The sequence below is a fragment of the Medicago sativa genome, chromosome 4 (assembly GCF_051527215.1).
Source record: "Medicago sativa cultivar Bolivia chromosome 4, Bolivia_mono, whole genome shotgun sequence".
Taxonomy (NCBI): Eukaryota; Viridiplantae; Streptophyta; class Magnoliopsida; order Fabales; family Fabaceae; genus Medicago; species Medicago sativa.
Window position 1 is genome coordinate 33150883 of NC_140752.1, and position 26710 is coordinate 33177592.

The 26710-nt window shown below is 30.7% G+C and overlaps 2 protein-coding genes and 1 long non-coding RNA gene across 6 annotated transcripts; 1 reads left to right on the forward strand and 2 right to left on the reverse strand.

The window, feature by feature from the left end:
* The first annotated feature begins 1011 nt into the window (after positions 1 to 1011).
* On the forward strand, positions 1012 to 4118 carry LOC146928874 (F-box/FBD/LRR-repeat protein At3g14710-like). The gene is made up of 4 exons (XM_085701046.1): positions 1012 to 1341; positions 2173 to 3196; positions 3548 to 3679; positions 3761 to 4118. The coding sequence occupies exon 2, from the start codon at positions 2214 to 2216 to the stop codon at positions 3192 to 3194; it is 981 nt and encodes a 326-aa protein (XP_085557172.1). The 5' UTR covers positions 1012 to 1341; positions 2173 to 2213; the 3' UTR covers positions 3195 to 3196; positions 3548 to 3679; positions 3761 to 4118.
* Positions 4119 to 4722: 604 nt separating this feature from the next.
* On the reverse strand, positions 4723 to 6151 carry LOC146928875 (uncharacterized). The gene is made up of 2 exons (XR_015005895.1): positions 5695 to 6151; positions 4723 to 5565 (listed from the first exon to the last, which is right to left on the reverse strand). It is a non-coding gene; the product is annotated as an uncharacterized LOC146928875 (long non-coding RNA).
* A 698-nt stretch (positions 6152 to 6849) lies between these two features.
* LOC146928876 (uncharacterized) lies at positions 6850 to 11373 on the reverse strand. Of its 4 annotated transcripts, none has more exons than XM_085701050.1 (4): positions 11216 to 11373; positions 9951 to 10141; positions 7817 to 8179; positions 6850 to 7091 (listed from the first exon to the last, which is right to left on the reverse strand). In XM_085701050.1, exons 3-4 carry the CDS (start codon positions 8172 to 8174, stop codon positions 7045 to 7047), a joined length of 405 nt encoding a protein of 134 aa, XP_085557176.1. In that variant the 5' UTR covers positions 8175 to 8179; positions 9951 to 10141; positions 11216 to 11373; the 3' UTR covers positions 6850 to 7044. The 4 variants fall into 4 exon arrangements, with proteins under 4 accessions (XP_085557176.1, XP_085557175.1, XP_085557177.1 ...); XM_085701049.1 differs by having other exon boundaries at positions 7817 to 8183; XM_085701051.1 differs by lacking the exon at positions 9951 to 10141 and having other exon boundaries at positions 7817 to 8183.
* Between the last annotated feature and the right edge of the window lie 15337 nt (positions 11374 to 26710).

Here is a 26710-nt window from a genome sequence, read left to right on the forward strand (position 1 = left end):
ATCCGGATTTTAAAATCCGGAATGCACAAGGGCATTTTTGATATTTTACAGGACGCGGAAGAAGGCCATAGTGTAGGAAAAATAATACTCTATTCATATCATCACTCTAGGTATTTTCATCCACTTTGTGCTTCATTTTCATCTTCTTTTGCATCTCCGTATTTCGTTTTTATGTGTTTTCGCCCCTCCCGCTCATCCCCAGGCAGTGGCGGAGCCCTTCATGGGCTAAGGTGGGCCACACCCACCCCCAAAAATAAAAAATCAACGATTATAGGTCTATTTTGCGAGATTTTATACAATTTTGTGTCGTTTTTAGGTTTCGGTTGATCCAAATTCTTGTAAAGTGGTGTAGTGGCTCACCTAAAAAATTTAAATAATTCAATTATAGGTCTATTTTGCGAGATTTTATACAATTTTATGTCGGTTTTAGGTTTCGGTTGATCCAAATTTCCGTAAAGTGGTGTAGTTGCTCACCCAAAAAATTTAAATAATTCAATTATAGGTCTATTTTGCGAGATTTTATACAATTTTATATCGGTTTTAGGTTTCGGTTGATCCAACACTAAAACACCTTTACGCGGTAAATTTGCACATTAAATAATTGGTCACTTGATAAAAAATAATTTGGCCCACCCCCAAAATATTTTCTAGCTCCGCCACTGTCCCAGGGCCACCCTGGTTGATGCCAACACCAACAATAGAGTTTGTCGCTCCCCCATAAAAAGGAAATATAACATATTTATATGCAGTTATAGTAACACAACAATGTAATTGCATTGTGATTAAACCATAAGTTTGATTCCAAAAAGATCTTCCATTAGTAAGCATATATTCAATCAAATACAAAAGTGGTGTCACTTTGAATGTCTTCACAATGTCAAAAGCAAAAAGGATATGTAGGAACCATCAACACCTTCAATTGAAATAAAACAGATACAATTTAAAATCAAATAAAACAACACCAAGTTCACAAAAATAAAATCATAATATTTTTCACTCACTTACCGGCTTTCCCTCCTATCACACTAAAGCATTCCGCTCCTTTTTTATTTGCTCACAAACCCTAAAATTATTTCACCTCTCTCGTTAACATAATCTTTCCCTCAAACTCTCATACTCTCTTACCCTCACTCTCGTTCAATTTCACCTTCACCAAACCAAAATCATGAAATATACCTCAAAATCCATGAAATCCGTCACTCTCACTTGTGATTTTGATTCCATGAAATAGGATTTGGCTTCAATCTCGTCACTCTGACTCTCGTTCAATCTCACTTACAATCGGAATCATTGTTCTCAATAACTCACAATCTGAATCGCTAACTGTTGAATCACTTACCGGTAAATCTCTCTCTCTCTCTCACTCACTCGTTTAAGATAAATTAAGAAAATTATTATACTTAATTTCTATACTCTGTTGTGCTTTCAATTTTAGGATATTAATTTTGATACCTTCATATGACTTTTAAACAAGAAATTATATGATTGATTGATACAATTAAATTCAAATATTTGTCATTACTTGTTTATCTTTTTGGATTGAATAATTGTGAAAGACCGAGTTAAGCCATATATATTGAATTACTTAGTGTTGTACTTGTATACATATATATGTCACAAAAAAAGAGTTGAGTTTTATTTAGTTTTTTGTGAAACCAAGTTCTCTGGATTGTTATTGTACAATGTTGGGTTTTTTTAGAAAGTTTCAAAATCTATGATTAGTTTGTTTGTGATTTTTAACAAGTTAATGTTAATATGGATTTTGATATGTGAGTAAGGAATGGTTTTTAAGTTTGGATCGTTACAACCCATTTAGGGTTTGGCCTAGTGGTTGGCTTGGGATCTTGGAGTGTGCTCCTCTCAAGGTCTCAGGTTTGATTTCCTCTGGTGCCAATTTTGATGGGCAAGTTCACCCCTCGGATTTGTCGGTCCTTGGATCCGATACCGAGTTTTCAAAAAAAAAAAAAGTTTGGATCGTTATAAAATTAGTTTGTGAATGTTAATTAGGAAGAACTGTTGCTTCTGTGATCATAGTAGCTCTCTTATCTGCATCTTTTGCACAAGACCTCAATTGATATCTTATTTATTTGCATACCACTGATTGCTGTAACTGTGTGAGTTGTTGAGTTGTCATTCAAACTAAATGTTGATTTTTTTGTCTGTCTGTCTCAGATCAAGTTTGCAAGTGTGACTGACTTGTACTGGAAGGAAACATGGAGTTTGGTTTAACTATCACCGCTGGCAGCACACAAAGCGGAAAGCGTCGTAAGAATAAAGCAACATGTGAAGAAGAAGAAGAAGAAGAAGAAGAAGAAGACGACTTATTCTACAACTTAACTGAATCGCTTATAACTCACATCTTATCTTTTCTCCCAACCAAAGATGCTGTTCGCACTTGTGTCTTATCGAAACCATGGAAACTTCGATGGATTTCCCTCACCAAACTCTGCTTATATGATGGTCATGATGATTCTTCCTCTTCTCCGAATTTTATAAGCTTTGTTACTAGAGCACTGCTTCTCACTCGCACTTTAACCATGGAAACAATTTCCCTTTCCCTCTCTTATCAATACGACCCATCCCTTCTCGAGGCATGGTTCTGTATCATAAACCGAACACTAAAAAAACTCCGAATCCATTCACATTTTGAACTCCCCTCCTCTGCTTTTGCATCTAATTCTCTTTTCAAAAACATTGTGCTACTAGAAGAATTGGAGTTGCAGGCTGAGTCGATTTCCCTCATTAAAGTTCCCTCAAAACCTGATATTCATTTTGGAAACCTAAAACATCTCAAGTTGTGTAGCATCAACTTTAACACCGACATCCCCACATCCCGCAACCATATTGACCTTAGATTCCCACACCTAATAAATTTTGAGGCTAGAAACTACTCTTGGTTTCTTGATTCTAGAACGGTCTTTGTTCATGCGCCTCTACTTCAAAGAATTGTCATTCTAAATGGCATGCACATGTTGTATAGAGAGGACAACTCTGCTATCAATTTTGTAAGTTCTTTGCATCTGCAAGAATTCACTTATGGGGGTAATTATATACCACAAGGCATTTTAACACCGTCCCCGTGTTGCATGCTAAAATCATTATACATAAGGGTCCAACTTATGTGCCAGATGACTCAATTTTTGGCCTTCTCAACCAATTCAGTCATGCAAAACGTATCAGATTTGAGGTATTAGGGGTAAGTATATGATTTAGATTTTTTAAAAACGATATCATTGCTGATGCTAAATCTTGAATATATTTATTTGATAAACTCTATGTCAAATCATCTCTATAAACTTTTTAAGTAAATCTTAAGTTATTTGTATGTCGTTGGCATACAAAGATTTATGTTGTTCAATAAAGATGCTAATGTTTATCTCGATGTCGTGTAATACTTGCACTACCTAAGGGTTACACCTTGGTAATTTGATGTATTCATAAAATACTTGTCCCAAATTACTTTCATGCATTTCATGAGTTTGTTATAATCGATAATCTAAGTTTATTCCTGTATTGCAATATGAATTAGTTTCTTTGTGTTACCCAGGTCCTAAGGGTTCCATCACTGCAACTATGTGAATTTTCAATGTTGACGAAATTAGAGGTTGGCTTGGTTAGATTTGATGTTCTCTTAGCTTTACTTCAAAAATCACCGGCTCTTCAGACACTAGTTCTCATGGTTGGTAATTAGTTTTTTATCCACTTTTCTTTATGCTCTTTTAGCGTCTTATTTAAACTTTGTTTGATGGTTCATCATCAGGATATATATGGATGTAAGGAAAAGCGTTTTAATTCTGCTGTTGTGCCAAAGTGTTTCGCATCTCTCCATGACGTGACTTTTTCAGGCATTGATGGAGACGAGCATGAGCTGCGTTTAGCTAAATTTTTTATGCAAAATTGTATGATGCTACAGAGGATGCATTTCTTCAAAGATAGTCAAAGGCAAGGCCCTGACAAATCTGAGGATTTGGAAGAATTTTTGAATAAGTTGCACTCATTTGGTAGCCTCTATTTTGTTTTTGTTTATTTTTATGTGTACCGACGGGGAGATTTTGAGTTTAGGTTTTGATGTGGCCAAAATATTAATGTTGTAAGAATTTGTTTAATAACTTTAAAAATTACTAGACTTTCGACCCGTGCGACGCACGGATCATTTTGACTATAATATATAAGAATAAGTAATGGTAAAAAAAAAAATCCTAAAATAAATAAATTAAAAAATCCTTCAAGTGTTTTCTATGAAGCACAAACACTTCTTAGATTAGGTGTGTCCTGATGTCAGACATGTATTGTGTTCAATACCTACATGACACATAATTCTAGTGTTATCTATGAAACACATATACTTCTTAAATTATTATTGGTGTCGACGTGTTCGTGCCTAAACATCATAGAATGTCTTTGATAATTTATATATAAAATATGGAACCAAAATGTATAAGTCTTAATTCTCTTTATATCTTAATTAGCTTAAATGACAAATACTTGCATTTATAATTTCAATGTTTCTTTATTTCATAATTTTGCACCTGAATTTTAAATCTGTGAGGAAATAAATCAAATGTAACTAAATATGCCCTACATATCCAACAATTGATATACAGTCTTCAACATAATTATTGCAGTCATTACACTATTTAAGTTCAAATAATAAAGAAGTAGGCGATGACATGAAATCATTTAGTTGAAACAAACGAATATTAAAAAATAAAAATTAAACAATGACAGGGATCTAAAATTCTATTTCCAATCCTTCACATATCAAAATTACAATTGGTTCTCTTCCTTGTAATCATCTAAACTTAATCAAAAAATTGCAAGTGCAAATAGAATCAACATTATACAAATTGGTCACTACTTGATTCCAAAAACCTATGTTACATGAAAACCACTCATGCCTAAATAACAATAATAAACCTTCAAATCAAAAATTAATTATTCTCAAAGGACCCAAAAAAACATTTTTAGCCTTCAAAATCACAATTCCTCTTGTTGTATTGTTTTTGTGTCAAAAGCACCATAGGTTGAATAGCATGCAAAAACACCAGTTTTCTATAGGTTGAGAAAAAAATTCATATATCCTTAACTTTCAGTAAAGCTTAGAAACAACTGAAACTTTTGCATTATCTCAATCCACAAACAAAATAGAAGACCTTTATATTTGCTTTAGGCACCTTAAGGAATTCTATGTAAATTGTTTTCCTGCAATGAAATGCTAAACACACTGAGCAAAGAAGAAGAATTAACAACAATATTTGGATTGTTTTATTTAGCTTACAATTCTTTAAACTTATATCACACTTAACCCTGCCTTCCCCCTAAAAATATTCTCAAGATCTCTGAGGTGCCTACCATGAAGGAAAGTAATACAGAAGACATTATTTCTGTACATTTAACCAATGCCATCACTAATTCTACATATGTTCTCAACAAAGAGATATAATATATATCAGCACAAAACTATTGAAAAAGCATGGTGACAACAACGATGGTTAATTCTTCATCCCATCTCTTTTTCTTCTACTATTCCTCTTTAATCTGCACATAAAAAATGGCGCCATCTTCCTTCAGGAATATGAATAGCCACAGTGGAAAACACATAAGAAAAGTGAAGAAATATGATTTGTAAATGCAAAATAAAAAATATAGAAGCATAAAAAAAAAAAAAAAAAGAGTTTATACAATTCAACTAACCTTAGGTTGCTAGTATATGAGAGGGAAGAGTGTGAAAGAAGGATTGGAAAGGTTCTGCCATAAAGAAAAACGAACTGGCATTTCCAAGATGAGTATATGAACTTTTTGAGAGTATGAATGGCATTTATATACTGCAGTTTAGTGGGCTGCGTTGGAAAGATAATTGAGTGGGCTGTGTTGGTATCTGTTTAATTCTCCATTGAGTATACCAAGGGTCACTAATATTATCAGCCAAATGAATGCATTGAAAATGATAAAAGAAGCAGACCATTATTAATAAGTTTCGGCTGTGAGGGAAAATGTACCAAAACCCTCTTTCTTGAAAATTCGAAAATCAAACAATGAATGGAAAATGAGGGAAAAATATTAGGGTTAAAGTGATTAACAATTAATGCAATAGAATTAGAGGGAAAAAATTAGGTTAAGTGATGGCAAGACCTAATAAGCTTTAAGAGTAAGTGATGTACTGTTTCACCCAAAATAACATTTTTAATAGTTTTATTTGGATTAATTTTATTAAATCAAGTTCATTTATAATTGAAACAAAATAAGTCATCAGTTTCCTCAAACATTTTATTTTTATAGATATCCTTCACATGTAAATTTTGGTGTGGCTATAGCCGCACCATGACATATATTGGATCCGTCATGTGTCTACATTTCTTAAGAATTATTGTCTCCTATGTATTTAGCTTGAAGAGTGACATACGATTGATTGTGTTGGCTAGTCTCTTTTTATAGCATTTTAACGAAAATCTTTTTTTGTGTTGTGTAATATTGATTTTGATTAATTTACTTTTTGATTTTTTTTTTGGCGTAAACCGGATATCCGATGCCTGCGCAACTGCGGAGACTAATCCTTTGAGCCTTGTGCGACCTAAATGAGCGGCAAACTTAAATTCGGCACGCAAAGAGATATGAAACTAAAATAATTGATGCAAGACATGGTCATAGGGCGCATTAAGCATAGCAATACAGAGATTGAACAATTTAATACCATTAGATTAATTCAATTAAACAGTTGAAATTGGATGTAAGTCATTTGACTTGCATATGGTATCAACGGATCCTGTCTCTTGTTACAAAGTTATGAAATTAATTCCCCAGATATGAAACCTTTTCGGAATAATATGAGTTCCATTTTCTGTGCTTTCATTTTCAAGGAAATGGGTGGGAATAAAATATTTTCATTAAGTTGAGAATAAAATTTAAGTAACCACCTAGTAAACTATCCATATACCAATGTTTACATATAATACCAAGAAAGTGGTAAATATTAACCAAACGTTTTTGTTTTTTAAAGTATACGAGATTAAGATCCAAGTCACCTAGCATATACATGCATTAATATTACATTTGTCTTGACTCCAAGATTCCAGCGACCTCTTCATCAAACTCTGCATATCACAATTGAAGTGTGTAAAAATTAAGTTTACAATTGTGAAGAAAATCATTGAAAACTATTGGAAACATGCTACTATAAAGGTCTTTTTGAATGGACCCCGTTTTGATTCAGCTTATTTTGAGCTTATGAAAAAGAACTTATTCAAATAAATAAGTTTCTATCTTAATTCATAAGTTCTCACTAACGAAAATTGTACCTTCATAAACTGTTTTTTCATAAACTACATTAACAAGTTTATAAATAATACATAGACATTTATTTGAATAAGCTGTTTTGCAAAAGCTCTAAAATAAACTAATCCAAACAGGGCCTAATTCTTAAGCTTATGCAAAACAACTTATGCGAATAAATAAGCTTTTGTTGTGTATTATCCATAAGCTTGTGTCAAGGTTGAAAACAATTTATGCAAATAAATAAGCTTTTACGTATTATTCATAAGCTTTTACGTATTTATTTGCTAAATACAACAAATTTGGTGTCTAATAGTTTGATAAAAGGTCCGAGATACTCATTATTCTTCTTATAGACACATATTCTTATAGTTTGACTCACACCATCACATAAGCTAAACTAATACATAAAAGCATACAATGGTGTGATAGTAAGGTGTAGTAACAAAGGATTATCATGAAACATAAAATTATCCTAACAGAAACAAAAATATTTAAAACTTAAAACGACTATATTAAATCATGTCATTTAGGTTATCAACTTTACCTCGACTCTCCAACCCTTTTGGTAATGTTTGATTAACAACTTCTAAACCATGTTGGTGAGCATTTTTGGCCAATTGTTCAGGAAAGACTTGATTAACTGCGGCCATAATCTCCCTTACATCCAAACCATTTGAATCAACATGGTTTGTTGCTTCCTTAATAAGTGCTTTCATGAAGTAGTTTACCATAGCGTCCATCATCTTCACGCTACCTGAGTCCATTTTCAAGTCAGGGCACACCTGCTTCCTAATACTAACCATTTCCGATCCCCATAAAAAGGGTGTTTTGAGTAGCCTATGTTTCGGCTCCGTCGGTTGGGTCTCATTTGTCTCCGCAGGTGGGCTCTCATTCATCTCCATCAATGCTTACTGGGTAATAATTAATGTTAAGCATGAGAAAAATCAAAGTTGTGTTATTGAATGAAAAACAAATGGCCTTTTAAATAGCCTTACACCATAATTACCACACGAGAAAAGACCAAGGGTGTGTTTGTTATATTTATGTAAGAAATTACATGTGTTTGATAAAAATTTAGAATGTTTTAGAATCGTTTAAAAAAATAAAAATGGATGGTGAATGGTATTGGGAAGTTATAGCAAGTTGAGTTCTATTCCCATGAGAATGTTAGATTAATAGAAGAAATCATATGTAAATAACATTCTTGGGAGAACAATTTTTTAAAACTTGAAACAAACATGCATATATAAAAGGTTACTCAATTATTATTTTAACTTTACTATTCCCTTGAAACAAAACTTGAAGGGAGATTATATTCCCTGAACTATTATTGTTTTTTTCTAAAATAAAAGGTAGATTACTCAGGATCCCTTATTTATTACTCCCTCCTTCCTTTTTAAATGTCTTTTTAAGGTGAATTTTTCGTTCTTATTTAACTGTCTTTTTGGTATTTTAATGGTACAATTTGTCAATTATACCCTTTGTCAATTACTTTTATCTTTTTCAATAAAATTAATTAGCGCTATCTATTTGGAAAACTAATATTTTTTTTTTAACAAAGTTTGTTTTTTAAAACAAAAGTTTGTTTCTTATCCATGAAGAGTTAAAATTCTATAAATAAAATGAGTAGCAATTGTTAAAAATTTCAAAGATGACTCTAGTTGAAGCCATAGTTGAAGCCTTAACTTTAATTAAAGAAGTTGGAAGAAAGTTAGTTTTTTTCTTAACTTTTGATTAATGTGAAGTTGGAATAATTTTTATATTGACTTAAAATAATTAAAAAGATGTGCACAAAATTTAGGAATTTGTTGAAGAAAAAGATAATAACCGACATATTATAAATTTATTGAAAAGATAAAATGTATGCAAAAAAATAAGAATTTATTGGTGGATTAAAATGAGGGTATAATATAAAGAAAATGTACAAAACTACACATTGTTATTTTGGTGTTAATTTTCTAAAAAGATACTTAAAAAGCAACGGAGGGAAAGGAACGGAGGGAGTATTCTGAAGGGAGGATCCCGTTAGTGTAACTATGTTACTTTTTTTTTTCTTTTTCTTTTGAGTAGCCGTAATTATGTTACTTATAAACTAAAAGGTAGTTGATGTAGAATGTATTTCGATCTGTCTTTTAGTTTTTTTTTTTTTTTTTGCATTGAGCCTCAAGGGCCATTCTCCTTTAACCTAATTTGACCCGGTTCTATCCTGAGGTGTTGCATCACCGTGAGCAAGCAGCCGCAGGAGACACATCAACACATGTTGTTGCCAGAAAAGATATATCGGGCGACGAAACCTCCTGGTGCGCACCGATTCCATCTGGAACTTAATTTCCAACGAATTAGACCGCGAATCAGTGCGAACCAATTCGCGTTTCTCTAACCACCCCAGCCAATTATGTTACTATGCTTCATGTTATGTTATATCATGAAGATAAGATTCCTTGCATACTTACAAAACTTTTGTAACATTTTACAATTACATCACAGTTTCAAATTGTTTGTTGCATTGAATAACCATCACCACCAGCAATCACAACAAAATCCGAAATAATTTTGAACACAAATATATCGATTTGCATAAATAATCAATCAACCAATTCATCACAATTGAAGTTATATATGAAAAAAGAATTAATCATCCCAAATCATACAAAATACTTAAACAATAGACTAATTACCTTAGAAGTTGTCACAAGAGAGCTGCCGCTGCTGGTGAAGTTTGTTGAGAGTTTAGGATTACAGAGAAGACCTCTTATATATCTTCTTTGCTATATGGGCTTTGCTAACATGATTTTGGGCCTTTTTGTTTAAAAACTAGGAAAATTGTTTTTCCCACTTCGAAAATTGTTCTCACACACCTGTAAATTGCCTAAATAACCGCAGCGACAGTTAATTATGGTTCCGTAGCGAACTGCAATTGGCTCAGCTGCACTTAAATGCAGCTCAGTCCAATGTTTAAATAATACACCCTCTGGTCACTATTATACGCAAAAAAATCAACATTTTAGATTCATTCAATTAATGATGTATATGGTCTTTATTATAGACCACATACATCATTTAATGAATGAATCTAAAATATCGATTTTTGCTTATAACAGTGATCAGGAGGGTGTACTATTGTTTTTCCCATTAAATTCGAGACAACTATGTGCGCATTGATACTAAAAAAACTGAAAACATAGTAGTTTTCAAAACACAAACAGATTTATGTTAAAGAAGTATTTTTGTTTTATGTTTACAGTACCAAAGTGTAAGATTGTTCCTTATTTCAATAGAATATAATGAATCTGCCTGTTTTGCCTTAAGTTATATGTCCACCTTTATTTCTTTTCAATACAATATATACTGTATAAGCAAATTATCCTATCTGATATGGAGTCAGAAGCAAGCCTATAAGTCATAAAAAAGATTATATGCTGACATAAAAAAAATGCGCTGATTTAGTGTAAAATTTGAGTAAGATTTTTTTTTTTTTTTTGAGGAAAAAAATTTGAGTAAAATGTTTCCATACCTCAAATAATTCAATTAAATCAGCTTATTTCTCTACGAGTTAACAAATTATGCAGCATGATATATAGTTAGACGATCTTAAATCCTCAAATTTGATTTATTTCAACTCAGTTTGGGTAGATTATTAATACTCAAATTTGAATAAGTTCAACTTATATTATTTTATAAGATTATATAATGTTTATACCTTTAAAAATTCACTACGATAATAACAAACATCCATATTATGTCCGGTATGACGCACGGGTTGGTGATCTAGTTTTTTGACAAATAAAAAAAAAATTCAATTAACACTCACAAAATCCTAATTTTTGAACATAATTTTACAACATATCGCAAATGTTTGATCAATCAATTAGAGTCAAATGAAAAAAATCCCAAATCAAAAACCCTAAAAATGATTAGAGAGAGAGAGATAGAGAGATGATACCTGTTGTTGCTTTGTTGGAGAAGAAATGGCGTACGACGGTGAGCGAACCAAGGAATGGTGTGCGATGGAATTTCCGACTGAACGATGAAGAACAGTGTGATGCGCGGGTTCACGGTGAGAAAACGGATGAATGGAATCTGAATGTGTTATGTTGGTTTACTTTTGTCTATCCTAATTTTATATTCTTAATTTTATTTTATAATTAAGGATTATTAATAGAGTAATTAGCCAAATACCCCCCCAAGGCGCGTCAATTACCCCCCTGCAGTTAACGAAATATCAATTACCCCCCCGAAATTGATAAACATTAGTCAATTACCCCCCTCCGTTAATTTCCTCCATCCAACATGCTGATGTGGCAGTTAACTGCCCACGTGGCACTGCCACATGGTCAGAAAAGGCATGCCACGTCAGAGGGGGGTAATTGACTATATTTTTGAAATTTTTTTTGAATTTTTTTTTTTTTGAAAAAAAAAAAAAAAATTTGAACAAAAATATGATTTTTCCTTGCAAATTTATGATAATTGATCACCACTATGAATCTTATTCCTTCTATATGCTAATTTATATGACTAATATATGTCACTGTCATTATTATCACTACTATATAATGTGCTTATACAGAGATAATTCTGTCATATAGTTCTGTCATATAGATGTTCTATGCTTATACTGTCATTATAGGTAGCATACTTAAATGATGATTTCACAGAGATAATTCTGTCATATAGTAGCATACCTTAGTCATAGATTATAAACTTAGACACTCATGCACCTAGACACTGCAGGCACCCAGACACTGCAGGCCGCAGAAACACGCCACCAACCACAAACAGAACTAGCATAACAGGTTCTGTCAAAACATAAGCCCAAATAATTCAAATACAGGGGGGTTTTTGACCATTATTGATAAACTACAGGGGGGTTTTTGACCATTATTGATAAACTACAGGGGGGTTTTTGACACGAACTTGTTGGAACAATAACAACACAAACAACTTAGAACAATAGCAGCACAAACAGCTTAGCATAATTGCCTCCTACATTTGTTTCCAATACACATAAGAAAATACTTAGAACAACAATACATATTTCATATAACTATTGTGAACCAAGAATTTTAATCAAAATCATATAACTATTGTGAACCAAGAATTTTAATCAAAACTACCAACATACACAACAATACTATCATGTACTTCAATAAAAATCAACATGCAAAGCTTCCATTATCATTTTCATCATTATTAAGCCCTAAAGCAAGCTTCAATTCCCCCTCTTCTGTCCAAATCGAAACACACCATCAACTTCACATTATATAGTAGTGATAATAATGACAGTGACATATATTAGTCATATAAATTAGCATATAGAAGGAATAAGATTCATAGTGGTGATCAATTATCATAAATTTGCAAGGAAAAATCATATTTTGTTCAAAAAAAAAAAAAATTCAAAAAAAAAAAAATTTCAAAAAAAATTTAAAAAATATAGTCAATTACCCCCCTCTGACGTGGCATGCCTTTTCTGACCATGTGGCAGTGCCACGTGGGCAGTTAACTGCCACATCAGCATGTTGGATGGAGGAAATTAACGGAGGGGGGTAATTGACTAACGTTTATCAATTTCGGGGGGGTAATTGATATTTCGTTAACTGCAGGGGGGTAATTGACGCGCCTTGCAATTTCGGGGGGGTATTTGGCTAATTACTCATTATTAATATTTCAAAATAATTCTTATTTTTGTCAAAAATTTCTCATTTAGATTCCTCATGTGACAAAAATATAAAAACAATGACTAAATTAAAAATGACTTACAAAGACAACAATCAATTTGATTGTTTACTCATTAAATATGTTTTTATCTCTATAAGTATATAGTTTCTTTTAAACAAACATTGCTATAGCAGTCTCCTCAGCACAAGGCGTATCGAAAAAGCTACTAAAAAAAGAAGCAGTTCACAAGGGATACAATAAGTGGTTTGCCAATGCCTAAACACGACAATGGACTTGACCACCACAAATATTCACCAAATACAAAGATAGTCTTTTTGACTTTCGACCACCACAAAGAATAGTATTTTACTTTGTCTAATAGTTGATCTATAGAACATTCTTTCTGTTTAAATAATCTATTATTTCGTTCATTCCATAAAATCCAAGCAGTAAGGAGTCAAACAAGCTTTAGAAAAGACCTCCGCGATTCCACTAATTTTTCATTTTAATCCCTCTAAGATTTTTCTTCAACTTTTAGTCCTTATAAAATTTTCAATCACTAAATTTGGTCTCTATATTTTTAAGTTAATTTTTGTATTTTTTTTAATGAAATTGTGTATAAATGTGTAGAATATCGTAAAAATATCTCCAAAAAAAAATAGATTTTTTTTAACAAAATATAAATTAAATATGAATTTTGAACTGCCAAAAATATAAAGAATAATATTTAATTCATGTTTTGTTAACAAATTTTAATTTATTTTTTTTAAGAGATTCTTTTAATATTATAAATTTTTCTGCAAAATTTTTATTCAAAAATATGAATTCTGCATAGGAGTTTACTCTAAAGGAGACCAAAATTGAAGATGAAAAACTTTCGGGAACTAAAAGTTGAAGAAATTTTTAAAGAGACTAAAACGAAAAGTTGACATATTTATAAAGACCAAAAATATATTTAACTCTATAATTAATATGAAAAAAGAGTGGGTCCGTAAAAAATTTAAAATTACATAAAAAAAAGGCTAAACTGCACTTTTCACCCCCTAAGTTTCAAAATGTTGCGATTTTGGCCCCCTATTAAAAAAATTAAAATTTGGCCCCTTGCGTTTCAAAATTGCTGAGAAGACGCCACATGTCCCAAAAAAGGGGCCATAATCGCACCTATTTGTAAAGATAAGGGGTCAAAAAGCATATTTCCCTTATGTTAGGGGGTTAAAAGAGTATATTTCCCTAAACATGGAGGGTCACTTTTTAATTTTTTTTAATAGGGGGCCAAAATCGCAACATTGTCAAAGTTAGGGGGTCAAAACTGCAGTTTAGCAAAAAAAAAAAACAGTAGAATTCTCGGGCTATGAATTATTTTGGCCCACAAATTTCAATTGTAAACAGTATCGGTTATACATTGGGAAAAGAATCCTGCTCTTTACCCAACAGAAATTGCTCACTCCCAACACCGAAATGCCCCTGATTGAGTTATCTCACGTTGATTGCTGTTTTTGTACAAAACCCAGCAGTCCATATTCACAACACCATTTTTCTTTCCCTCTACCTCTAAAAACCTAAAAAGTACAGTTTTTTTGGGTCAAAATCTTCATTCCAAATCATTGCAAATTGCCTGGAAGCAAGTTTCTACGTTCATCAAGCATCAAATATCAGGTAATGTATCATCAAAACTCAATCGTTTTTGCTAGTTTTTCTGCTTTGTTCGTCATTTTTTTGAGGTAGACGATAGTGCTTTGCGTGAGTTAACTCACGCAGTTGTCTAGGCTGCGTGGCTTAACTCACGTAGGCAATTAACACTGCGTGGCTTAAGTCACGCAGAAGTGATGCCCAATTTTTGAATTTTTGCGCTATTTTTTTTTCCTTTCTTAGCCTGCTGCACAAGTTAATTATTTATTTTTTCCTTGTTATTTTTTTTATTCAATAGACATAGAGTGATATGGTTGAAAATGTGGCGGATGATGGCGTTGATATTTGAGCTCTCATGAGCCTGAAATGGTTGATATTTGATAGCATTTCGTTTTTTTTCCTTGTGTTTATTGGTTTAATCTAATTTCGGAAACCGTTACTTTGTGAATCAAGCAGTTGCAGTAATCAGCAGAGTGGAGACTTGACAAAATCTGACAGAGCAGTTGATGGTATTTTTGGATTTGGGTAACATCAAATGTCTGTGATCTCCCAGCTCTCATCGATCACAAGGGATTGCTTATGGAGTATTCTCTCATTGTCTTAGAGGAGATAGCTCTGGTGAAGGAATTCTGGTTCTTGGTGAGATTGTGGAGCCTAACATACTGATACTCCACTTCTTCCAACACAGTAAGTCCTTTCTTGGAAATAAAATTGCTACCTCATTTTAATATCTTTCTGTCATCTTAAGTATTCGTGATGAGGGAAATCTCAATTCTTTATAAAACGTAGCAAACATTGATGGTAAAATGATTTTTCAACTACTGCAGATTACAGCCACAATACCACAATCTGTACGCACTGTTGTTTCCAGGGGAAATCAATGTTTCTTAATTACTAACAGGTTAGGATGAGCACTTCATACATCTTTTATTTCTGGACTAAAAAAAAGAAGTTATAATATTCATTATTCAAGTCCTTAAACTATTACTCTTGTAAAAAAAGTCCTTAAACAACTTTATTTTTTTTCAATTTAGTCATTTCGTTAAACAAACCGTTAACCGTCTTCAAAATATATATAATTACTATTTATGGATTTCTTAACATGCATGCACTGACACAAGTTAGCATCATCCTACAATTATCAACCGATATTGTTAGTTTATTTTTGTTAGTTTTCTTTTAGTAATATCATTACCCAAAATTAATTTTAATACAATAACTATTACGATATATCCATCCATAAACATGTATTTGGGAAGAATAAAAAAGCATAGATGATCAGTTTGATTATGCTTAATAAAATAATAGAATGAACTGATCTATATCCAAATTACAAATCAAATCAAATCATATAACTACAACAAGAAATGAGAAAATCATAGAAGTAAATAAAAACTATACAATAGATATTGAAATGCAAAGTTTACCAATACTTTCCTCCTATGTTGGAATAACAAAACTTGTTTGTTCCCCATATTCAAAGCAACCAGAAAGATTCACCATAATAAACCCCATCAAAATCATGCCAATGCAAACTCCACTAACCAATGCACAACAATTCTTCCCAAATCCACTTTTTCCTCTTCCTTCTCTTTTCAATTTCTTATACTTGTTTTCCTTTTCTTTTAAACAAGATTCAATTTCCATACCTTCCTTTTCCATACCAAAATCTTCAAAAGAATCCTCAGCATCATGAAAGAAAAATTTTCCAATTTTCCCACCACCAACTTTCTCCACCCCATTTCCTCTAAATTTCACAATAGCCTTCTCACCAACAAATTCGGGGAAAAGTTTATCCGGTTTATCGAAAAAAATCATACCATTCTCATCAAGTGTCTCATCATTTAAACAAGACTCATTGAAAGAAGATGTAGAATTAGAATTGGATAAAGAATCCTTGTCGAATTCAGGATTCGTAAATGTTGTGAAATGTGAAATAGAATCCTTGTCCCTATCATTAAAAGAATTCTTCAATGATTTGAACCTTTGGTAACATTGGTTCAAATGTGGATTTGATGATGGATCAGATGATTCAAATTCAGCATGTATAAGGTTTGACATGAATGCAAATTTTTGTTCTATTTCTTTGTGTGCATGTGGATCACGTAGTATTCCTTCAGTGAGAATTGATTCGAGTTCTTTGAGTTTTGCTTTCAAAACCAATTCAGACATTTTTTTTTTGAGTGACACAAAGGTTTTTGTTTTATGAGGTTTCGGTTACTTGTGTATGTGTTTTTGATTTCAAAAGCGGGTCTTGTGTTTGTGAAAACGGTTCCAATGTTGTCTCTTTATAAGTGGTAACCGTAACCTTTATTTACATGAATTTTATTTTGACAAATATGCCCTTTATTTCCCCTTTAAAGTTTAAACTACCAATTCAAACAACTACCAAATTTGCTGGTTTAGAAAAGAAACCGTTACATAATATAAAAAATAACCGCAACAAGTACACAAATCATCCATCTGCACTAAATCAACATATAATTTTTCTTACGAATACAAAGTGAACGGCTTTTTCTTTTTACTTGTGATGGCTAACTGGATTCCAATTTTGGCAGTATAAATCTAGAACAAGGTAACCTGATTATGTATGTCAGTATAAGACTCTTGAACAATCTGTATATTTCATCTATTAACTTTGTTGTTATTAATCTAATTATCTAACCATTCAATACCAGGTTTTCCCACAATATAATTCACCTGAATCTTACTCTAAAATAAACCTCACATACTAATTCAAATATGCCGGGAATATTCCAATAAACCTCACAGTATACTTGAGTAATTGGCAATTACAACTATGATGTAACGATCTGTCATTTGATTGCAACTCCACTCTTACACTAAGTTGCTTATGTCACAAGCTTTAGATATTATTCTTCTACACTTTTTTCTTTGGAGGGATACTACTCTTTTTATATGGTGTTAACTAAATTATATTTGTGTACTATATATTAATCTATACAAAGAAACATAATCAATTATATATATATATATATATATATATATATATATATATATATATATATATATATATATATATATATATATATATAGACACACACGTTAGCGTAATAAAAATTCATATTTAATTCATTTTTTGTTAAAATATCTAATTTATTTTGGAAGATATTTTTATAATATTTTAAACATGTGGATTCAGCATAATATATGCAAGATCCGGGGTTCAAACCTCGGCCACCACAAAAAAAAAACACGTGGATTCCAAACTTTGGAAACCGATATATATATATATATATATATATATATATATATATATATATATATATATATATATATATATTAAGAAGTGTTCAAGGTTGGCCTAAGGGCCAAGCCACTTAAGCAAGGGTTTTAGGCCTCAAGATTTTAGGTTAAAAAATGCATCAAAATAAGTCAATTTAACTATAAATATATAATATGACATGTCAATAATCAATATCTATCAATATTTATCTTTCTTTCAAAAAAAAAAAGGTGAAACCTAGATTACCCTCTCTTGTTTAGGGGGTATTTACCCTTTCAAGATATCAACCAATCAAAAAGTAATATACAAATGTAACATTAAATGTCAAGTAAATGAGTCAATTTTTCTATAAAAAAAATCAATTTTAAAAAGGTAACTTTTAATTTTTATTTAATTATATTTAGGTATACAATCTTAATTAATTTACACTATAGGGCTTGTAACAATTAAAATTTCACATCAAATTCAACCCATAAATATTTATTTTTTAGGGTTAATTATGTTTTTGGTCCCTACAAAATTGCGACTTTGTAAGTTTAGTCCTTAATTAATTTTAATAGCATTTTTAATCCCTTCAAAAAATTTCTACACTCAATATTAGTCCTTACTCAATCCAAATTTGTTTAATTTATGCTTAAACTCTTAAATTTTTCAACAATTTTTTACAGGCGTGTTAAGAACGTTATTAAAAGGTCCTCCGAAAAAAATATCGCAAAAATTTGATTTCTACGTCCATATTTTTATTACTTATATCTTAAACTTTTGTCGTTTTAAAAAATTCATATTTAATTTATTTCATGTTAAAAAATTATAGATTTTAGTAAATGAACCTTTCATAGTGTTCTAAACTTGTATAAAAAGAATCGTTAAAAAATTTAAGAGTTTAAGGATAATTAAACAAAATCTATTTTAGCAGGGACTAAAATTATAAGTAAATTTTTTTTTGTAGGGATTAAAAAAGCTATTAAAATTAAGTAAGGACTAAACTTAGAAGGTGGCCATTTTATAGGGACCAAAAACATATTTAACCCTATTTTTTAGGATGCAAAATTAATAAGTTTTTGGAATACTTTTAAAACATTATTTGTTTTTTAATTAAAAACAAAAAGGTGTAGCCAAATTTTTCTCTACAAAAAAAAAAAATTGTTCCTAATTTGTACTTCCACGGATAAGTTGATATAACAAATTTCCACCAATATTTGTATTTTTGTTGCAAAATTAATAAGTCTTTAGAATACTCTAAAATTTTAAATATTATTTGTTTTTTTAATCTACTAACAATATATAAAAAAATTATTAAAAAAACAATATATTTATTAAAAAAAATATCAAAATCAAAATCCAACAAAATTTCATAATTGTCCTTCTTAAAAGCCAATATATTATCATGATAATTACGGACAACTATTTTTTCAATTCCACACCACAAATTTAAATGTCTACTTTTACTACTAATCTACTACTACTAATACTATAATAAGAAAATTAGAAAATTTTACTCGAGTAAAATTTCATAATTATCCTCACAATCTTCTTAATTTTATGGGTTTAATCGTCATTTTACAAAATAAAATTCAAATTTATTCATTTTGAAATTTTTTTATATATATTTTTGTTTATCTTTCTAGCCTAACTAATTCTCTATGTATCTTCATTTTTCAGATTTATCACTTCCAAGCCTAACTAATTCTCTATATCGTCATTTTGTTTTCATCTATTTTAATCTCTTAATCTTAATAATTTGCATATTTAAAAAATTAATAGAAACGATACAATAATGTTAAATTTTTTAAAGTAATCATTAGTTTTCAAAATTTAAGCATATCAACTTTCTCATATCGGTATACATGAAATTTGATTTTGGAGATATAAGCACATAAAGTCTACAATTAGTGCGGTGTAAATATTTAATGGTATTTTGGAGAAACAATACAGTGACGTTGATATTTTAAAAATAGTCACGAGTTTTCTAAATTTTATCATATTGACTATTACATATTGTTAAAAAAAAAAATCTTCTGCATAAAGTATATAAAATCTTCAACGAGTGCGGTGCAAATATTTATCGGTATTTTAAATATAAAATAAAAAGTTATTTAATAGAAACATTACATCGATGTTGATATTTTGAAAATAGTCACGAGTTTTCAAAATTTTATCATATCGATTTTCTCATATATGTACATAAAAATTTATTTATGCATATATAAACACATAAAATCTGCAACGAGAGCGGTGCAAATATTGAACGGTGTTTTGCATATAAAATAAAAAGTTATTCAATAGAAACACTATATTAATGTTTATATTTTGACAATATTAATGAGTTTCTACGATTTTATCATATCAACTTTCTCATATATTAACATAAAAAATTATTTCTGCAGAAAAATCACATAAAATCTACAACGGGTACGGTGAAAACATTGAACGGTGTTTTGCATATAAAATAAAAAGTTATTTAATAGAAACACTACATTGATGTTGATATTTTGAAAATAATCATGAGTTTTAAAAAATTTATTTTATTGGCTTTCTTATATGTGTATATAAAAATTTGTTTTCGTGTACATAGAAAATAAATTCCACAACATACACGATTCAAATATTTAACATTTTTTACATATAATATATGAAAAAAAACATTTGATAGTACTAACAAAGCAATTATTTTTTATATGATTACCACAATGTTACGTGACCCGTGCGTAACCGCACGGGGGTCTATTACTAGTTAAAAAATAAAATAAAGCATGACAGTTTTTTTTCAAAGGAGAAAACGTGATAGTTGTTTTATTAAAAAATAAGCTATGAACTTGGCCATTATTTTTTAACCCATGAACATGTTGTTTTATTAAAAAATAATTAAATTAAATTAATAGGGTTAAAATTGAAAGAAAATATAAAAAACGACCAGCTATAAGCTCAAAAGCTATTTGAAATAGTTTCTCAAAAAACGCTATAAGTTAGTGGAAAAAGTTTTTTACCCAACACATCTTATTATATCAAAACAAACTTATAAGCTAGTCCAACATGCTATAAGCTAGCTTATTCGTGTTACCAAACACAGCCATGATGGGTTGAATTTGATGTGAAATTTTAATTGTTACAAGCCCTATAGTGTAAATTAATTAAGATTGTATACCTAAATATAATTAAATAAAAATTAAAAGTTACCTTATTAAAATTCATTTTTTTATAGAAAAAATTGACTCATTTATTTGACAATTAATGTTACATTTGGATATTACATTTTGATTGGTTGATAACTTGAAGGGGTAAATACCCCCTAAACAAGAGAGGGTAATGTAGAAAAAACCAAAAAAAAATCAATATTTATCTAGATTAGTTGGTCAATTTTAAGGCCTCAAATCTTTTTCGTCCTACGTTTAAATCTTGGATTCAACAAAACTTGATTTATTATGCTTTTAATAAGCATCTTGTACTACATTTGTTCCTTTTTAATTGTCACTTTTTCACATCTTACACAAACCAAGACAATCAATAAATGTTACTACTTTTGATACAATTGTTTTTGTTTTTACTATAATGACCTTATTTATTTAATATTTCATTTCATATGTTTCTCTCCTCGCAATAAATATATAATGGTAATATTGGTAAAACAACATTTAATGTTGTATTGAACTTTGAAAGTGAGAGTTAAATAGGAACAAAAATTTTCTGACAGTTAAAAAGGAACAGAGAGAGTATCATGCAAGGATTAATTACTCATTGCTCCTTAACAGTCATCACGCCTCTTCTCTACTTTCTCTCTTTCACGGCACCCATGGAAAACAACAACACGCTCTAGATGGATAAATTTCAACTCCTGTCGGAATCTATAAAGGAAATTCTTCTCTGTTTGATTCAATCTCTTTTTCCAATTCCGTGTTAGTGCAGTTATCATGATAAAATAGGGGTTTTTTTTTTGGTAGAAAAAATAGGGTTCCTTTCTAAACCTGCACACATACCTGAATAATAACATAGACAATTATGCGGAGAAAGCTTTCATAGTAACAATTCATTGCTACAAAATTATGCGGGAGCATTCCAAATATGGTTTAATTGCCACAACAAGTCAAGAGTACGAAGCAAAGGTGTTACATGGTTGCATAAGAGGTGTAGTAGTGAACTTAAAAAAGCACAAGAGTTTTAGTAGTGAACTTAAAAAAGGATGAGAAAGAGGGTTCACGTTATTAGAATGGTAATTAGTTTTAAACCATCAGATTAAAAGAAAATTAATGGTTGGGATTAGGAGTAACGGTAAAGATTTACTCTTAGAGTCAATATACCCCCGATATATATATATATATATATATATATATATATATATATATATATATATATATATATATATAGGTTATGATAGAAGACACCTTTTATGAAGGTGTCTTTTATCAAGTTACTCTATGAGCATTTGCGAAAAGACACCAACTTACTTTTAGGAAGGTGTCTTTTATCAAAGTTATAACTAAAAAGTGAAAATCACACCTTAAGGTGTGACTTGATAAAAGGCACCACCAAAGGGTGGCTTGTAACATAACCCTATATATATATATATATATATATATATATATATATATATATATATATATATATATATATATATATATATATATATATATGGGTCATGTTATCTTGTGCCCTAAGGGCACAAGTTAAAGAATCCAAAATTAGAAGTTTTTCATAGAAAAGATCAAAATTTTGACTCTAAAAAATCGAATAAGGTTGAATGCACAACTTTTGAGACCATTATTTCCATTTAAATTCCTTAAAATGTGCCCTTGGGGCACATGTTATCATTAGCCTCTATATATATATATATATATATATATATATATATATATATATATATATATATATATATATATATTGTGAATTTTAAAATAGTGTTTATAACACGTACAACAAAATAAAAATAAATCATTTTTGCGTTTGAATTATAAAAAAAGAGACATGATCCGTTAACACCAAATCCTATCCATCCAATTTTTTAATCCAACGGCTGACAATCAATCACACCATAACTAGAACGGGGGTGGTCTCCTACACTCTCCTCGTGTTTGAGGTTTTGATTCTTGGTTGATAGTATCAATTCTCTCTATTTTCTAGCGGCCATTCAAAACATCAGTCTTATAACTTCCATTGCAACGAAATTTTAAAACTTTGTAGGAATGATAATCCATACTTTTCCTCCATTATAATATTCATTTGTCGTAATATGCTTGATTTTAAACATTAAAATTAGAAGGGGGAAGTTGATCATATAAAATAAAATTAGGGAAGCCAATCAATCAATAGAGATTATTGATAATAACAATGAAATTTGATAATCATGTTAACTAAAAAGTGAAGTTTGGTAAAGCTTTAAAATTGTGAGAAACATAATTACAAATATTATTCCCTTTTCCTGGACAAATCGATAAAAACAAAGCATGCCTATCATATCACAAATTGGATCATATCAATATTTTAAGATAAAAACAATGAGAAATGTAATTACGACTTTTATTGTATTCTTTTACGGCAATGAAATCAAAATTAAGAAAAGTTATGATCAAACTATTTCTGAAAAAAATAAATAAATACACAGACGTGAGTTCAGGAAGAAGAAGAGGGGTGTGGTTTCATTTATCTCCTAAAGAGTGTGCACGTGAACAACTAAAGCAAATAAATATGAGCCATTAAGATGAAAAAAAGGACGGATAGGATTTGGTGTCAACGAATCCATTGACACCTGTGTCAACTGATCCTGACTCATAAAAAAAAATATTTAGATATTAAAAATGACCTTCGTATCAGTTCTTGTAACATGAGAATTTCTTAAATGATATGAAGACTCTACAACTGTGACACCCAGATACAAGATACGATACGGATACGATACTGCATTGATACATCGATACAGGAAAATTTCAAAAATCAAGATACGATACGGCTGAGATACGTTAATAAAAAAACTATATATTTAAATGTACAATATAATTATAACCATTTTTTTAATATGCAAATATATTAACAAACAAAAAAACCTTTAAAAAATTCTAGGGTATGTTTTATTTCTTTTGTAATATGTCTTTAGTTACCATGGGTAACTAAATATTTTTGGGCTTGAATTCTAAGATGAACCTCTATTTTGTTTGTTGGATAATTATTTAATTTAAAGTCTTTTATTCAGTTATTTTCTCTTCGCTATTTAGTTTTATTGTAATGCGTAAGATTTGTCTCCTCTGAAGCATAACCCTGATTTAGGCACTTAGGTAGTGACATGGTCTAATACTGATATTCATATATGTCTAACCAGGAAGTTATTAATTAGTAACTAGCGAAACAAACCGAAAGCGAGCGTACCCTGATAGTAAGTACTTAGGGAGGTGACATACCTAATATTGATGAACATCTGCTAAAATCAGGTAGTAACTTGTTAGTAACTAAGGAAACAAGTGACTTCACGACTTAAATCAGCCCAATAACTCCATTCTCCTCGCACCTTGGTAAGGTAGACGGTGATAGGTGCCTGTTTGTAGAACTACCGATAGGGAGAGTGTGATATGTACTTCTATAAGATTCGTAGATGAGAGAACCTTTAGGAACACTGGAAATCATACATTTGGATATTTATAACTTTAATTTAAGTTTATGTTTCAATTACCCCTAAGGGAGTAAGACGCCACACGTAAGGATTGCCGTGTGACCAGCAGGTGCAACTCAATAGGCGGAGGGATAGACCAAAATCTATGAGAGAGTAGGACCCCGCATGTAAGGATCACCGTGCGACCATCAGGTGCAAAAATGATAGCTGATTAGGTTATCACGTCCCGACGAACTCATAACTTAGATAGTCTACTTAGAATAATTGAACGTGACTTGACTGTTAATTAATTCCAACAAATGAATAGAGGGGATTCAAAGTATCATAAACGCCGCTAACATACTGCAATCTTTGCTCTGTTGCAAACATGTTCAATTTCAAATCTCTAAACCATTATCTCTTTATTTATTATTTTGTTCCCAAATAAGTAATGCGGATTGTTTAGACGAAAGGACAATCTATGTGGATACGATACTCTACTTATCACTTTATTATTTGGTAAATGATTTGGTGCACTTGCCTAATCCGACCATCACACATATTTTTTTATAGATTTAGTTTAAAAGAAAGACTCAATAGGTTGTGTAAGATAGCTGCTATAGAAAAATGAGGGTTGATGTTATGAGTCCCATATTGGATATATAAAATGTTATTTGAAATTGTGTTTATAAATGTGGAAAGGCCTCCTCGATTAATGTTGTGTATGTGTTCTTAATCACTATACAATTAGAAATATCTCTTAAGCTTTGAGCCCTCTAAGAGATGTTTCTGGTAACTGTGATTAAAACTTAATTAATAATATTTTTTTGATATATTTTTTTTTTTATTGTTGGGTCTAGTGAATTTGAAATCAGACATCATTTGTTCTTCTTATTCTTGCACAAGTTCTTACTCACCACGATTTTTAAAATATAAATTTGGAATGATGCAATGGTTAAAATAAAGTAATGAGATTCAATTAACAATGTGGTTTGCGAAGGTCATGATGAGTTTGATCACTTATGTTTTTATTTTGTTAATTAATCAACGGAATAAAAATAAAATAAAATATGAAACACTACACCTGCTAGGATTTAAACTTAGGACAAACCAACGAAAGGGAGCCTCTTGTGACAACTTGACCATTTTAATCTTGGGTGTTTAATTTTGAACAAATTGTTATACACCTTTTCAGATATAACATTGTTACAAACTCATAAAAAGATGTTTCCCTTTTCAAGTATGGTATAAAAGTCTATCTATAAATAGAGTAACACTATAGGAAGAGAAACCATGTGAACGGAAATTCATGATTCATAACCCAAAACTTTTGTTGAAAATAAATTAAAGCATTTCTTCTTTTATTCTAGAAAATATTATTGTTTGATATGTTTGATTTGATTGTCCAATTCATCTCAAGGTCTCCAAATTATCTTGAAAGATATTCGACACAATACTCTTTTGCTTTCGGTTGGCATAAACTCGTGGGGGGTGGGGGAATTGAACCTAAAGTTTAGTGTATCCACACATGCTTTTGAAATTATGTGTAAACACCATCATCTTCTCCTTTTTGTTCGAGTTTTGCAGCAGATTCCCCGACGCAAGATCAAACATTGACAAATGATTGATTAAGAGTTAGTTAAATAATAATATTGCTTGTAAATAGTTTTTAGTGAAGTGGTTGTGGTGAATTTGAAACAACAAATCACTTGTTCTTCAATGTATAATTGATTGCGGCTATTTACCGTGTTGACATATGATGAAATATCTCATTTTTTGCAGTTTGAATACCTAGCTGAATTTCAGGAGGAGATTATCAATGTGTCTGATGATGACAGTTTGGTCCGCTAGTGTTTTGGTGTACATAAAAATTAGAAATGAAATCATTTTCAAAGGATATCGTCTTGACACCATCAAGGTTGGTAACGGGTAAAAATTGAAATTTTAAATTATGGAATTTTTGAGTGGGACGTTTGTCAAAAAGGAATGAAGCATGTAGGAGAAATAGCTTATTGGGACTTGCAGTATTTTGAGTGTGATGACTTTTGGCTTGGAAGGTTTGCTACTCAGACTCTTCAAAAGAACTAGAAAACTGAACCGCCAATCCAAACCGCGTTTAAATAACGTTGTTAATCCTGTTGGTTGAACGAGACACTGTTATGTATGTTTATGTCCGAGAGTAATGGTTTCAGTCCTCAAAAATTAAAATTTGCATTTGCGATAATATTAATGTTGTTTTTCCTTTTGATAGAAATCTAAGCATTATTTTGTTTTCCTTGCCAGAGAGTGTATGCATCATCTGAAAAATCTAAATTGGCTAGTAACAGACA